The sequence below is a fragment of the Nerophis ophidion genome, linkage group LG13 (assembly GCF_033978795.1).
Source record: "Nerophis ophidion isolate RoL-2023_Sa linkage group LG13, RoL_Noph_v1.0, whole genome shotgun sequence".
Classification (NCBI taxonomy): domain Eukaryota; kingdom Metazoa; phylum Chordata; class Actinopteri; order Syngnathiformes; family Syngnathidae; genus Nerophis; species Nerophis ophidion.
This window is the reverse complement of record NC_084623.1, coordinates 17,761,450-17,778,414: the sequence shown is the minus strand read 5'-3', so window position 1 is coordinate 17,778,414 and position 16,965 is coordinate 17,761,450. Positions and strand designations below refer to the sequence as shown.

Sequence of the window (16,965 nt, the reverse complement as noted above, 5' to 3'; positions counted from 1 at the left end):
TTTACAACATTGTAAAACATTAGTAAATCTTCTCAGAGGGTGAGATAACTCCTCTAAATGACTGTCTTGTATTGGCCAAAAGTATAAATGTGTGTGTCCAAGTTAAAGGGAAAGGCCGGTTGTCTTCTTCTAATGGATTTATTAGAATCTATACAAGCTGGGTAACTTTTGCTGTGGTCTGGAACCACATGGCACACAAACAACTATCGGAAATACAGCCAATATTACATACAGGTAGTACTTCATGAGAAATGCAGATACAAATGTAATACACAGAGGGCATAGGAAATCAAACGAGCTCAAATATACCTACAAGTGAGGCATAATGATGCAATATGTACATAAAGCTAGCCTAAATAGCATGTTAGCATCGATTAGCTTGCAGTCATGCAGTAACTAAATATGCTTGATAAACACTCCGCACAAGTCCATAACATCAACACAGCTCACCTTTGTGCATTCACGCACAGTATAAAATGTTTGGTGGACAAAATGAGACAACGAAGGAGTGGCATAAAATATGTATTTCTCTGGCATGTTGAAGAAAGTTTTGCATGTAAACAAACTACGGTGAGTTCAAGGACCGCCAAAAGGAGGAAAAAAACGGCGCTCGCCAAAGACTCATCAGAGAATCATGTTTGATATACACAGTGGGATTTCTAAAAATTAGGGAGGATTTTGTCATGTTGTTCTCCTACAGAAACCCTATTAAAACAAAAATATATTTTTTCCCCATCTTTTTCTATTTTCATACATTTTTGAAAAAGCTCCAGGGAGCCAGAAGGGCAGAGCTAAAGAGAACCCTGGTCTACAGCCTTGATTAAATAATTTAGGACCTTAAGTGCAGCTATGATAGTGCTATGTTGTTTTCTAAAACCATATTGAAACAGAGATAAAAAATATAGTGTGATTCTAAAAAAAAAAATTCATTCAGCTGGTTACTGAAGATATTCTCAAACAAATTTGTTAAAATGCATAATTTAGAAATTGGTCTGTAATTATTTATATTTGCGGGTTCACCCCCATTTAGCAGGGGGAGAACAAAGGCCGATTTCTAGATTTTTTTATGTTTTTACTTGTTAGACTTAGGTTAAAAACATGCGAGAGAGGCTCAGCAACAAATTCAGCAGCCAATTTTAAGAAAAGGGTTTGATTTGGTCAGGTCCTGCTGCTTTAGTTTTGTACAGGTTATTTAGCGCACTATTTACCTCAGATACTGATAATGTCACACCTATGTCTCATGTTTTGTTTTGTCATGTTATGTTTTTGATTTTGGACATTCAGTCACGTTTTGCACTTCCTGGTTTTGTTTGTTTCCACGCCAATGTATTAGTTCCCAACTTGTCACGCCCCTGCCCTCAGTCCCACACCTGTTCGTGATTATCACAGCCAGTATTTAAGTAATTTTCTTTCTGTTCATCATTCTGGGATCTTCTCACACTCGCACACACGCTACCCATGCTGCACCTCCTTCATGCCCTCGTCCATAGTTCCATGCCGTGTAAGTTTTTTGTATTTATGCCATTGTGCTAGTTTTGTTTATAGTTTAATATTATTCATGCCAATCGAGCAAGTGTTTTTGTTTCATGTTTGTAGTTTGCACCATTTATGCTAGTCTTTTGTTTATTCATAGACAAGTGTCTGTACCTCCTTGTGAGCGCCATTAGTTTGATTATTTTCGATAATAGTGTTTAAATAAACAACTATGTACTCACGTCCACGCCGCACTCGTGCTGATTCTCATCTGCATCGAAGAAACAATCCACGTCCAAGCCATGTTGTGACAGATAAAGGTGTCAACTCAAATGTGCAGCTGCTGCGTCTACTTACAGCCTGCGGTTTATTTGGTATATTAACACTATAACATTAACATTTGACAATTGAGGATTCAACGACTCAAACAAGGACCCGTCAAACAAAAAAAACGTTAAAACAATTTGATACAGCTGTCTTATCAGACAAAGTACCAGATTGAGTAAATAAAATTGAGTTGTCACATGATTTACAGAAGCTTTTTATGGTGGGGGGTCATTTATATGTTCTTTACATTCATGCAGGTAAAAATCCGACTCGGCTCTCTTAACAAGCGAAGTACGTTCATTTTTAAGCTGGCGAAAGCTGAGTCAGTCAACCTCTGTCTTTGTTTTTCGAGCCCTGGCCCAAGCAACGTCTCTCTCTTTGAGGAGGTTTCCAATTTCAGAGGCACACTAGGGATTATTTCGACCTTTAACTCTTAATTTTCGAAAGGGAGCATGTTTATTGATTATACCTTGACATTCATTATAAAAGTACTTCAACGCCATCTGAATGAATGAAATGAAATGAATGAATGAATGAATGAATGAAATGAATGAAATGAATGAAATGAATGAAATGAATGAAATGAATGAATGAAATAAGTTTATTTCGGTCATATAATCAATCAAATCAATCAACCATTTTGTGTGATCAGTTTTACAGTACATGTTATATGTATACAATAATGCACATTTACACACGAAAGAAAAGAAAAAGAATGACCAAAAAAGGAATAGGCTGAAGCCAAAGCTTATATTTGCCTATCCTATACCTTCACAGAAAATTAGATTGCCTGGAACATCAACATAAAAAAATAAATCAATCAAAAATCAATGGGATGAAAGTAATTGTGACTATATTTTATAATTTTCAATTATTTCACCTTTCAATGTTTTCTTAAACCTTACCAAAGAAGTGCATGTCTTCAGCTCATCACTGAGCTTGTTCCACCATTTAACTCCTAAAACTGTAATACCATTGTATTTTATATTTGTTCTCGCTTTCCCTATTTCAAAAATCGATATCCCCCGTAAATTATAGTTTTCTCCTCTTAAATGAAATAGCCTGAGAATACAAGCTGGAAGGCTGTTGTTTTTTACTCGAAACATAATTTACATTGTTTTTAAAAACACAATGTCTGAAAATTTTAATACATTTGAACTCATAAATAATGGATTGGTATGTTCATAGTAGCACGCTTTGTGTATTATTCTAATGACCCTTTTTTGAAGTTTTATTATTGGGTCTATGTTTGTTTTATAAACATTTCCCCAAATTCATCTAAACATCGTCAATAAAAGAAAACTCCGTTCCACTGAAATGCAGCTAGGCTGATACAAAAGCTGGGAGGCAAACGTTTTTAATATTTATTTTGCACGTAATAGTGGGTTTTAATTATGGTAGTTTGCATTTTTTTACAGCTGCAATTGGACAATGATCACTGAAATCATTGACAAACACCCCCGTATCAGTGTACTTTTGGGGAGATTTGGTTAGAATTTGATCAAGTAAAGAGGATTTTGATGAGTTTTTAGTATCGGGTCGAGTTGGGGAAGTGATTAATTGAGTTAAATTTACTGAGTTGCATACAGCTTGAAGGTTATCAGATAAGGATGTCAACCAGTCAAAATTTAAATCACCACTCACTCAAAGGATGCAAGAGAGGCAAGGACTTCAGTGGAGGCAGAGGGAGGTCTATAACACCCTACAATTGCGAGGGGTTGGCCATGCGAGAATTCAAGCTGCAGGGCAAGGAGTTCAAATTTGTTAGTGATTGACAGTGATGATGAAAAAGTAAATGTGTTTTTTATATACTGTACATAGCCATTTCTCCACTTTGTTGAGGACGATCGCATTGAAAGATATTATATCCATTTATAGCAATGTCCTTTGTCAGAGGCTGCTTTACTTAGCCAGGTTTCTGATAAGATAAGAATTATTCCATTGGTTGTTTGAATCCAGATTTTGACTAAGTCTAATATTGGCAGTACATTTCTAATATTTGAATGGATTAAACCGAGACCTGACCTAACTCTAAATTCATCAGGAGTACTGATGTGGTATAAAATCCGGCCTGGATTTGGTTTAGTTATGTTCTGTCTGGTTTTTAAACTCTTTGTGCACTCTTGTTTGTTTTGTCACCATGACCACCAATTAGTTCACCTGATTCATTTGGACTCACACACCTGATTTGTTTAGGACTCACGTTCCTGTGTTAATCATCTCACCATTATTTAAGCCTGTAGTTGCCAGGTAGTCGGACTGGCGACATCACTCCTGATACCCCTGACATTATTCACGCTCTACTCTTTATGACACTCTTTTTATATAAAATCCGGGCCTGGATTTGGTTGCTCGTTGCCTGATAGCAGAAGTAAGAGCACTGTAAAGATTTTCCGTTTCATATAGAAAAGTATCATTACTTGGCTTCACAATGTCAAAATGAGTAATTTTAGAAGGAGTAAAACGTCTATTTAACACAGAAATACACCATGAATGAAGGTGGTTACAATTATTTAGCACTGACCCACGTGACGACTTCAATAACCTCTGTGTAAATTATGTAGTTTTGAAAGACCGGGTGATTGTGGTTTCATTCGGTAGAGTTAAAGGGGAACATTATCACAATTTCAGAAGGGTTAAAACGAATTAAAATCAGTTCCCAGTGGCTTATTTTATTTTTCAAAGTTTTTTTCAAAATTTTACCCTTCATGGAATATCCCAAAAAAAGGCTTCAAAGTGCCTGGTTTTCGCTATCTGCAAAGCCACCGTCCATTTTCCTGTGACATCATCCAGTGACGCCAATACAAACAAACATGGCGGATACCACAGCAAGATATAGCGACATTAGCTCGGATTAAGACTCGGATTTCAGCGGTTTAAGCGATTCAACAGATTACGCATGTATTGAAAGAGATGGTTGGAGTATGGAGGCAGATAGTGAAAACGAAATTGAAGAAGAAACTGAAACTATTGAGCGAATAGCTATTGACGCTATTCGGCCATGTCTGCCTTAGCATCGCCGGTAAAATATGCAGACCAAACAATCGGGACTTTCGCATTGACTTAAATCCGTTGATTGGTAAGTGCTTGTTTGGCATTAAATTTGGGTGTTAGGGAAACGCTACAAATGTACATATAGCTATCCTAAATAGCATGTTAGCATCGATTAGCTGGCAGTCATGCCGCGCCCAAATATATCTAATTAGCACATAAGTCAATAACATCAACAAAACTCACCTTTGTGATTTCGTTTACTATCGTTGGAAATGCATCTGCAGGTTATCCATACATCTCTGTGCCATGTCTGCCTTAGCATCGACAGTAAAATATGCAGACACTCCGGCACATTAAATGGGAGTCTGGCGGAAGATTTATTTGACTTTATCGTTGGAAATGCATCAGCTTTGAGTGTCGCAGGATATCCACACAATCTTGCCATCTCTATAGTAGCATAGTTTTCGTCGGTAAAGTGTGCGAAACAAACGACTGACCATTTCGTCGGCTTTCTCCACACCCTTGTATTTTGAACAAATTTCGTCCAATTTCTTGCCACTTTCGCATCTTTGGCCAGTGGTGCAACTTGAATCCCTCCCTGTTAGTGTTGTTACACCTTCCGACAACACACCGACGAGGCATGATGTCTCCAAGGTACGGAAAACAGTCGACAAAACTGAAAACAACATAGCTGAGACCCGGTGTTTGTAATGTGTTGGAGAAAATGGCGACTTTATTACCTATGTGACGTCACGTTCTGACGTCATCGCTCCGAGAGCGATGAATAGAAAGGCGTTTAATTCGCCAAAATTCACCCATTTAGAGTTCGGAAATCGGTTAAAAAAACTTTTGGTCTTTTTTCTGCAACATCAAGGTATATATTGACGCTTACATAGGTCTGGTGATAATGTTCCCCTTTAAAGGAAAACAAGTCCAGGAAAAAGCATTAATATTAAATAGAGAGTCTGTGTCAAAGGCATTGTTAAATTGTTTACCTACCTACCCAGGTCAAATATCCAAAGTTCAGATGTCCAGGCTACAGCAATTGGAAGGCCAAGCTAAGGCTTGCAGAGGCCTAACTTTAGTCAGTCTGAGGCTAGGATAGGTCCAAGCTGTGGCAGATGGAAAGCCAAGATAAAGCTAGCAGACCTAGTTTGTAGGCAGTGAAAGGCCAAGCTGTGGCAGATGGAAGGCCAAGATGAAACCAGCAGACCGAGTCTGTAGGCAGCGGAGGGCCAAACCCGGACCAGGACAGATCCAGGCCGTGGCAGACGGAAGGCCAAGACGAAGCCAGCAAACCCAGTCTACAGGCAGTGGAAGGCCAGGACGAAGCCGGCGGACTCTGTCTCCAGGCGGCGGAAGGCCAAGCTGGGGCCAGGACAGATCCAGGCCATGGCAGGTGGAAGGCCAAAATTTCAGCTCAAACAACATCTCTCGGCTTCAGCAGGTCAAAGGCCTCCAGATTTCCAAGTCCAAGAAAAGCAGTCAGAAAAGCCACTTTTTGGAAGTAAGCCTTCATTCATCAATTGTTAAGCTTAAAACTAGTAAAATTGACTTAAAGTGGCTAAAAAGAGACTAAAACAGCACTTTGACAAGTGGACAAAGAGAAGACAGTGCTGTCGGCCATGTTGGATTTCAGACATGGCATGGCATTATAAGTATAAAAGAAGGCAAAATTGTTTTATATATACTTTGTATTTTGAATCCCTCCAAGGTTTGATTTTGAATTTTCGGAACTTATGCAGATCCCAAATGCACAAAAACAGCTACTATTAGGTAAGAAACGTTGGTTTTGCATAATAACTTCTGGGCTCTTTTAGTTCCTGTTTGCGCTCCCTTGTTTGATTACCATGCCGACTTATTACTTTCACCTGCCTCTGGTGTTCGGGACACGCACCTGCTCTAATCAAGAGACCATTATTTAAGCCTGTCTTTGCCGGTCAGTCGGCCTGGCGTCATTGTTTGTTTTCACGCGATACCATAGTTAATGTTATTCGCTTCATGCCGTGTCCAAGTAAGTTTTGTTTCTTCCAAGCCATAGTATATTCTGTTTGTTTCATGCCACAAGTTTGTGTTTGTTCCACACCATAGTTTATGTTTGTTTACCTCATGCCCTGCCAATATTTCTTGAGTTAGATTAATACAAATGTTCCCAACTGCAAGCCTTGTCTGGTATAGTCCGTTTGCATCCCGAGAGAACAAACCTCGCAGTAAGTTGCGGAAATCCCCACGTTATGATGTAGTATTGATTAATTGATTGATTGATTGATTGAAACTTGTATTAGTAGATTGCACAGTTCAGTACATATTCCATACAATTGACCATTAAACACCGTAACACCCGAATACGTTTTTCAACTTGTTTAAGTCGGGGTCCACGTTAATCAATTCATGGTAGTACAGTTTTTCATAATCGTCGCAGTTTACCTGACACATGACACGTGACAAGTTTGTGGCAGCCAGACGGAAGTAGAGTGTTCAATATCTTCAAATGTCTTTTGTGGTGCAATTACAACTTTGACCACAGCAATCAATTGCGATGTAGAATGGCACTTTCCATCATTTTCAGCAGACTGCATTCCTAAATGTTTAACCTCCCTCCCCACACCTTCCTCTCACACAAGATCCATACAAACAGGGACGTGCACATGATTATAGAGGGGCAGGGGCTCAAAGTCAGAAAAGGGCAGGACATTGTTTTTTGGTCCTTTACACAATATGGAAATGAATGTAAAATTAAATTTGCTAATAGGAAGCTAACTACTTAGCTGTGTGTCCTTTGTAGGTAAAAGTGATTGCCATTTATTTTGTGTCAACAAATTATTGTCATAATGAGTTAATTCACATTATCATAGGCTTTGAAGACATGAAAAGCAACAAAACACTGCTTTATTATTAGGCTATTTATTGTTAGAGATAAACACTTTAATATTGAACATTGAACAGTGCAACATGAACTTCAAAAAAAATAAAAAAAATACCCAAATTGAAAAAACTTCAATGTGAAAATCTGTCCTTCTTCCCTTTACTTGATGAAAACACCATCAAGTTGTAACTTATGGTCTGTCTCACTTAATGCTCAGACTAAAAAACTGAAACGCAATTCAACTTTATATCTAAACCTCTACTGTGAGAGAAATGTGATCCGCCGTAAACACAGTGCACTTTATTTAGAAAAATAACCCGTTGTTTTATTTTGTATTTTGTACACTACTTCCTGTCCCGCACGATCCGCTCTGCTCTGTGCTGAATTGATGTGCTGTGCTCAATTGAAGCGCTGTGCTCCGACGTCCGGCAAAAACAGAAGCTGACACATTGAATAATATAATAATACAGCGTTTTTCTCAAATATTACCCATATTAGATGCTGAATAAGTGGACGGCAACTAGACCATAACTCACAGGTTCAAGTTGCTCCACTGTCACGTCTCCTCAGGCCGCAGTTGGGTCTCTATCCTCTCTCTCACTCACTCAATCGCCCTCTCTCTCTCTCTCTCTCTCTCTGGCGGAAGCGCAGGCTCAAACAACCGGGTATTACAAGAAAATGTGGAGTTTTTGTACCGCTGTTTATTGTTTTGTTTTTTTACATCCCTGACAGGAATTTATGAATGTTTTTTAAAGAAAAAACAACTAAAAAAATACACACACAGGCAGAGAGCACATTTTAAGACGAGGTAAAAAAGGGCAGGGGCTCAAGCACCCATAGGGCCTTATGTGTGCACGTGCCAGCATACAAATACGGGACCATATTAATACCTTCCAAACTGTTGGTCCTCTTTAAAAGAGATTACCATTTGCCATCGGTGCAAAAGGCTTTTTGATCAAATCCTTGACTCAATGTCACACGCCATCAATTAGCAAGTTAGGCATCACGTCCCTAAACCCCCGGTGTCACACTCTCTAAATAAACAAGCTTCTTGTTTTCTGTCACCTCCCCCTCTGTTCAGATCCCTTTGAGGCTTTCATCATTTTCTCAATTCGCCATGAGATAAGACGAATAGACCTTCACAAGAGGGACTACAGCCTGCTTGTGCCAGGCCTGAGGAACACCATCGCGCTGGATTTCCACTTTAATCGCAGCCTCCTTTACTGGACAGATGTGGTGGAAGATAAGATCTACAGGGGAAGGCTCTCCGAGACAGGCGGTATGCCAACACAAGAGCACGTTTCGGATGTACACAAACAACTGATGTGATGTACTGCCTCATGAGACTCTTGTGGGCGATAACAGTCTATTTTATTGTCCTGTCCTAACAAACATTACAGATGATAGTTTTCCTTTGTTAGAATTAATAACACACTAAAGCAGTGGTCCCCAACCTTTTTGTATCCGCGGACCGGTCAACGCTTAATAATTTGTCCCGCGGCCCGGGTGGGGGGTGGGGGGTATGAGGTGTCTTTTTTTTTTCTTTTTCATGAAAAAGGGACGTTTTTGTCATGAAAAGGGGAGGTTTTCGTGGTTGGTGCACTAATTGTAAGTGTATATTGTGTTTTTTATGTTGATTTAATTAAAAACTTTTTTTTTTCTTTTTTTTTTCTTTTTTTTTTAAATAAAATGAATAAAAAAATCTTCTGGGCCGCGGCCCGGTGGTTGGAGACCACTGCACTAAAGGCTTTAATCTTGAAGGGGAACTGCACTTTTTGGGGGGAATTTTGCCTATCTTTCACAATCATCATGAGAGACATGTCGATGGATGGATTGTTTTTATTATGCATTCCAAATATTAAATACATGTAAAAAAAATTCCGCTAACAGCGAAGCCAATGTGAGGTCTTCCATACGCCCATAAAATCAAATACATAACCATTCAAAAAGCACCAACAATACTCCATTTACAAACCATTTCCATAAGAGTTGGGAAATTGATGTAAATATAAACGGAATACAATGATTCGCAAATCATTTTCAACCCATATTCAGTTGAATATGCTACAAAGACAACATATTTGATGTTAAAATTTTTAAACATTTTTTTTTTTGCAAATAATCATTAACTCTAGAATTTCATGCCAGCAACACGTGACAAAGAAGTTGGGAAAGGTGGCAATAAATACTGATAAAGTTGAGGAATGCTCATCAAACACTTATTTGGAACATCCCACAGGTGTGCAGGCTAATTGGGAACAGGTGGGTGCCATGATCGGGTATAAAAACAGCTTCCCCAAAAATGCTCAGTCTTTCACAAGAAAGGATGGGACGAGGTACACCCTTTTTTCCACAACTGCGTGAGCAAATAGTCAAACAGTTTAAGAAAAACGTTTCTCAAAGTGCAATTGCAAGACATTTAGGGATTTCAACATCTATGGTCCATAATACCATCAAAAGGTTCAGAGAATCTGGAGAAATCACTCCACGTAAACCAACATTGAAAAACCGTGACCTTCGATCCCTCAGACGGCACTGTATTAAAAGCCGACATCAATCATTAAAGGATATCACCACATGGGCTCAGGAACACTTCAGAAAACAACTGTCACTAAATACTAGGGGTGTAACGTGTACGTGTATTTGTATTGAACCGTTTCGGTACGGGGGGTTCGGTTCGGCATGCGGGCGTACCGAACGAGTTTGTAATCAAAAGTCTTCACAAACTGCTCTGCTTTCTGCCTCTGTCTCAGCAGCAAGCATTGTACCGCTCACACAACCATCTGATTGGTTACATACAAAGCCAATCAGCAGTGCGTATTCAGAGCGCATGGAGTCAACTACTAGTCTACAGTCTTCCCAAATGCTGTATTAAATTAAGCATGATGAGTTGACTTGAAACTGCTTAATGTTGCACGTTTTATATGTAGAAGAAAGGTTTTGTCATTTTATTTAATCAAAGCAACAACTTGAGGCAGTTTAATGTGGAATAAAGTGGGCAGAATTATTATAGTGTTCCCAATGTTAAAAGGATAAAGCAATTGTTTACAAATTTGGTAAATAAATAACCCCAAAAATTATATTTTTTTGTTTTCTTACTGTACCGAAAACGAACCGAACCGTGACCTCTAAACCGAGGTACGTACCGAACCAAAATTTTTGTGTACCGTTACACCCCTACTAAATACAGTTTGTCGCTACATCTTTAAGTGCAAGTTAAAGCTCTACTATGCGAAGCGAAAGCCATTTATCAACAACATCCAGAAACGGCCCCGGCTTCTCTGGGCCCAAGATCATCTAAGATCAATTGATGCAAAGTGGAAAAGTGTTCTGTGGTCTGACGACTCCATATTTCAAATTGTTTTTGGAAATATTCGACATCGTGTCATCCGGACCAAAGGGGAGTCACTGCTGTCGTGTCCTTGGGCAAGACACTTTACCCACCTGCTGCCAGTGCCACCCACACTGGTATAAATCAAACTTAAATATTGGGTTTTATTATGTGAAGCATTTTGAGTCATTAGAGAAATGCGCTATATAAATATAATTTACTGATTCGCTATCATAAGCTCTAACGCAGACAGACAATTTTTAGCGGCACCCTGATCACAAGCTTGGGTACAATTTCGACATGATCAACTGGTAAGGTGTGTCCTCGCTTCCTTGCTCCCTGGAGGTTTATTTTGGTTCATAAATCATGCCTCTCACCTGAAAAGTTGATGGCGGAGGATATACTCCAACACGTGGGTACACTTTGACGGCCATTTAGATGCATGCCCCTCGTCCCCAGACCGCCGTTGCTTTGCTAGGATAATGAGATATTCTTCATCTAAACGGGAATATATGAACATCCTAGAAGCCGGCATCCTAATGACAGCAGATACCGTTCAGTAAGTGATGTTATATTATGTTTGTTGGTTCTCATGGAATCTGCATGGAGTAATAATAATCCGCGATGAAGAAAAAGAAAAAAACAAACACAAACGATCAGATGCTTAAAATGATCAAAATACATAAATATTGAATGTTATTATAAATGTGCACCTCACTAAATTACATCATGTATATAAAACCTTTAATGGAGGTGTTTGGATGTTTTTTAAGGGCTTTATAGGCATAATTGACTGGCTGCCATGGGCGCCATTGTAAGCTGACTTTTGATCGCATTTATTTAATATTTAGAATGCATTAAAACAAACAACAACATCCATCGTCATGTCCCTCATAAAGATTTTGAAAGATAAGCAACATTTGAAAAGAAGTGAAGTCCCCATTTTAAGGAAATCTAATATACTATATTTTTCAGTGTTTTGTATTTGATTTTGGACTCATATAAACCGGCTTCATATGATTACCCCCCACATAGGTTTTGTAGACCTCTGTAGATCTGCTTTGCTTCTTGTGAACACAGTCTATGTATTTAACTCCACCCCCCTGGTCCTCTGCTATGCACGCCTCCCGGCGAGGGCACTCGCTGTGAATGGTAACACTCCTAGGTAGGGTTGTCCCGATACCAATATTTTAGTACTGGTACCGGTACGAAAATGTATTTCGACTCTTTTCAGAACTTTTTCTAAATAAGGGGTACCACAAAAATAGCATTATTGGCTTTTTTTTAACAAAAAATCCTCCGGTACATTTAACATATGTTTCTTATTGCAACCGAATTACAATGTTGTCCTTAAAGGCCTACTGAAATGAGATTTTCTTACTTAAACGGGGATAGCAGGTCCATTCTATGTGTTGTACTTGATCATTTCGCGATATTGCCATATTTTTGCTGAAAGGATTTAGTAGAGAACACCGACGATAAAGTTCGCAACTTTTGGTCGCTAATAAAAAGCCTTGGCTGTACCGGAAGTAGCAGACGATGTGCGTGTGACGTCACGGGCTGTCGGGCTCCTCACATCCTCACATTGTTTACAATCATAGCCACTAGCAGCAAGAGCGATTCGGACCGAGAAAGCGACGATTTCCCCATTAAATTGAGCGAGGATGAAAGATTTGTGGATGAGGAAAGTTAGAGTGAAGCACTAAAAAAAAAGAAAAAAGGCGATTCAGATGTTATTAGACACATTTACTAGGATAATTCTGGAAAATCCCTTATCATATTATTGTGTTACTAGTTTTTTACTGAGATTATAAAGTCATACCTTAAAGTCGGAGGGGTGTGTTGACCGCCGGTGTCTCTGATGGAAGCCATGGAGGAGCCAAGAAAGTCGCAGCTGCCTTTTTGACAGCTGCAGAAGGACGCAAGCTCCGCTGATGTTTCTCCCTTTTCTGTCTACACATAGTGTATGCTTGTAAGTACTCTGTGATTGTGCGCTGCCGAACATGCTCCTCTGCCCGCAAAACCAGCAATGTTTTGACGTGACGACGCGCCATCATGTCCAAGAACCGGTACTTTTCAAACACAGTATAGTACCCTTTTTGATTTATTTTTACCGCAATACTGTACCTGTAACGGTAAACCGGACAACCCTACTCCTAGGTCTCCGGAAGGGCTGGTCGAGCTCCACCTCCTCATTTTTTTTGTGCCACTAACTTCGACTAAAATGTTTTTATCGTAGATTTTGATCCATTAGATTGTACCTATTGTCCACTATCAGTCAAATCTACAGTGAAATAAATAGATGGTGTTATATTGTATTGCAGACTGATTTGTCACAAGGTGTCGGAAATGTTACAGGTGTGCTTTCGCACGTATACTTAAATATCCGTAAATTATTTTAAAATTTCTTATGAAAGGAATACAAGTGAACAAAACAAAGAACTCCCTTGTGACTTTTTTAATTTTTTCCTTTTTTTTTTGTTCCTGCACATCACATAGTTTTGTCGACACGTCACGAACATGTGTGGCTGTACCAGTACACTGTGGTCTTATTGTACGCGCATGATTGTTCCAGGGGTAACTGGAATTGAGATTGTCATTCAACATGGACTGGCCACCCCAGAAGGTCTGGCAGTGGACTGGATCACAGGAAAACTGTACTGGATTGACAGCAATCTGGACCAGATCGAGGTCGCCAGACTGAACGGAGATATGCGGACCACGCTGATTGCAGGGGGCATGGAGCATCCTCGGGCCATCGCTCTGGACCCAGGCCAAGGGTATGTACATCTTCATGAAGTGCTGTCAACTTGCGACTGTGCCGTGATCTCGTAATGTCAGGATAATCACTTTCCATTTTTCAGCGTGACACCTACAGTCATGGCTGTAACTATACCATTGAGGACACCTATTTCATGTACTTTGTATTTTTGAAGGTGACAAAAGGATGATGATATGACTGATTGTAAATTTACTTTGTCTCGGACATGGGTCGGCAACCCAAAACGTTGAGAGAGCCATATTGGACCAAAAATACAAAAAATAAATATGTCTGGAGCCGCAATAAATGAAAATCTGTGTATAAGTCTTATAATGAAGGCAACACATGACGTAGTGCAGTGGTTCTCAACCTTTTTTAAGTGATGTACCCCCTGTGAACATTTTTTTTAATTCAAGTACCCCTTAATCAGAGCAAAACATTTTGGGTTGAAAATAAGAGATAAAGAAGTAAAATACAGCACTATGTCATCAGTTTCTGATTTATTAAACAGTGCAAAATATTGCTCTTTTGTAGTGGTCTTTCTTGAACCATTTGGAAAAAAAGATAGAAAAATAAGTTCAAACTTGCTGAAAAATAAACAAGTGAGTCAATTATAAATAAAGATTTCTACTCATAGATGTAGGGGTGTAACGGTACACAAAAATTTCGGTTCGGTACGTACCTCGGTTTAGAGGTCACGGTTCTGTTTAATTTCGGTACAATAAGAAAACAACAAAATATAATTTTTTGGGTTATTTATTTACCAAATTTGTAAACAATGGCTTTATCCTTTTAATATTGGGAACACTATAATAATTCTGCCCACATTAATCAACATTAAACTGCCTCAAGTTGTTGCTTTGATTAAATAAAATGAAAAAAGCATTTCTTCTACGTATAAAAAGTGCAACATTAAACCGTTTCAAGTCAACTCATCAGGCTTGATTTATTACAGCATTTGGGAAGCCTGTAGTTGACTTTTATTATGTAAATGCTATATTTGTATCAACATGTGATAGCATGGACCCTGCCATTCAAAACTAGGCCGCTACATTACCAATGATTAATAGAACGATAGCTGAAAAAATAGTACAAAAGCAATAGGAGAGACTATTCATCCCTAAAGACCATGGAGTTCAATGAAATAACAGACAGACAGGGCTTTGCTGCCCCTAACACACACACACACACACACACACACACACACACACACACACACACACACACACACACACACAGCAAAATGAGCTAACGTTACGCTAAAAGCTAACTAGCCTTCCTTCACCTCAAGCCAGAACTGCGAGCACGCTGGCTGCAGTTTAAGTTTCTAGAAAGTCAACGGGCTCATAGTGATGTTCAGAAAGTAGTTGACTTGGAAGTGTTTTTTATAATTTGGGTAGTGTACGATGTCCGCTGCTCCCCTGCTAAACTCATATCTGCTCGACTGAAGCAGTGACTCCATGCGTTCTGAATAATTGGCTGTTACATCGCTCTGAATACGCACTGCTGATTGGCTTTGTATGTAACCAATCAGATGGTTGTGTGGGCGGGACAATGCTAGGTGCTCACTGCTCGGACAGAGGCAGAAAGCAGAGCAGCTTGTGAAGACTTTCAAACTCGTACCGTACGCCCGCTTGCCGAACCAAAGCCCCCGTACCGAAACGGTTCAATACAAATACACGTACCGTTACACCCGTACATAGAAGTAATCATCAACTTAAAGTGCCCTCTTTGGGGATTGTAATAAAGATCCATCTGGATTCATGAACTTAATTCTAAACATTTGTTCACAAAAAAAGAAATCTTTAACATCAATATTTATGGAACATGTCCACAAAAAATCTAGCTGTCAACACTGAATCTTGCACTATTGTATTTTATTTTCACAGTTTATGAACTTACATTCATATTTTGTTGAAGTATTATTCAATAAATATATTTATAAAGGATTTTTGAATTTCTGCAATTTTTAGAATATTTAAAAAAAAATCTCACGTACCCCTTGGCATACCTTCAAGCACCCCCAGGGGTACACGTACCCCCATTTGAGAACCACTGACGTAGTGTTTATATTAATTTTTATTAGCCTACTATCAAAATGACTAAGTCGCAGGCTGAAGCAAATATTCGTTGACAGAAATGTTGAAATTGTATATTTGTTCTACACATTTTTAGTGTGAATTAGTGAAGTGAATTATATTTATATAGTGCTTTTCGGAGACGTGGTTGGGGCGGGGGGCGTGCTTAAAAGGAGTATATTTACAGCCAATATTTTTATATTGGCTGTAATTAATATATATATATGTATATATGTATATATATATATATATATATATATGTATATATATATATATATATATATATATATATATATATATATGTATATATATATATATATATATATATACATATATATATATATATATATATGTATATATATGTATGTATGTATGTATACATATATGTATGTATATATAAATATAAATATATATATATATATATATATATATGCAATACTTAACTATCAGTGAATTCTAGCTATATATATTTATTTTATTATATATATAAATTAAATAAATAGTTGAATTTCAGACAGCACCTATCAAATACACAGTAATAAAAACATGGTTGTTCTACAAACTGTACTGTGCTTGCTGGGTACAAAAAACAACAACAACACTTACCTTTCACTACTTGAGTAACGTCACTTTTGAGTTCCCAGAAGATGGCCCCAGTATGTGCTTTGCCCTGCCGTCTCTCGCTGTCAGCTCTGTGTCGGGCCCAACCTGGATTGGCTGCGCCCTCGGACGTGCTGGCCCCCGCCAGGTTCGGTCTTGTGAACGCAAGATCTTTGACAAACAAAACGTTTATCCTGAAGTATTTCTTCACTTCCCGTGGGCGGTGGACTTGACTTCCTCTGTTTGACGGAAACAGCCGTTGAGTCCGCCCCTCTTAATGAACTTCTGCCTTTGGAGTGTTCCTACTTTAATTCTCCGCGGTCGTCCGGTTGAAAAGGAGGAGGATTAGCAGTTGTTTTTAAAAATGACTTTAAATGCCGTCAGATCTGTCTGCAATCCTCCTTTTCAAGCTTCGAACTGTGCATGTTTGAGCTGGAGGGGGCGTGGCTTTCAGCTCCAGCTGAATTTCGTGAGATTTTCGGGAGAACATTTCTTCCGGGAGGTTTTCGGGAGAGGCGCTGAATTTCGGGAGTCT

At 38.9% G+C, this 16,965-nt stretch overlaps 1 protein-coding gene across 6 annotated transcripts in view; it reads left to right on the top strand.

The window, feature by feature from the left end:
- The window catches only part of lrp1bb (low density lipoprotein receptor-related protein 1Bb), a 993,888-nt gene that overhangs the window by 603,826 nt on the left and 373,097 nt on the right, over window positions 1-16,965 (top strand). For all 6 annotated transcript variants that reach the window (XM_061918476.1, XM_061918478.1, XM_061918475.1 and 3 more), the window contains 2 exons: window positions 8,742-8,939; window positions 13,567-13,771. In XM_061918476.1, the coding sequence (XP_061774460.1) occupies window positions 8,742-8,939; window positions 13,567-13,771 (403 nt within the window). The remainder of the gene's footprint in view (window positions 1-8,741; window positions 8,940-13,566; window positions 13,772-16,965) is intronic.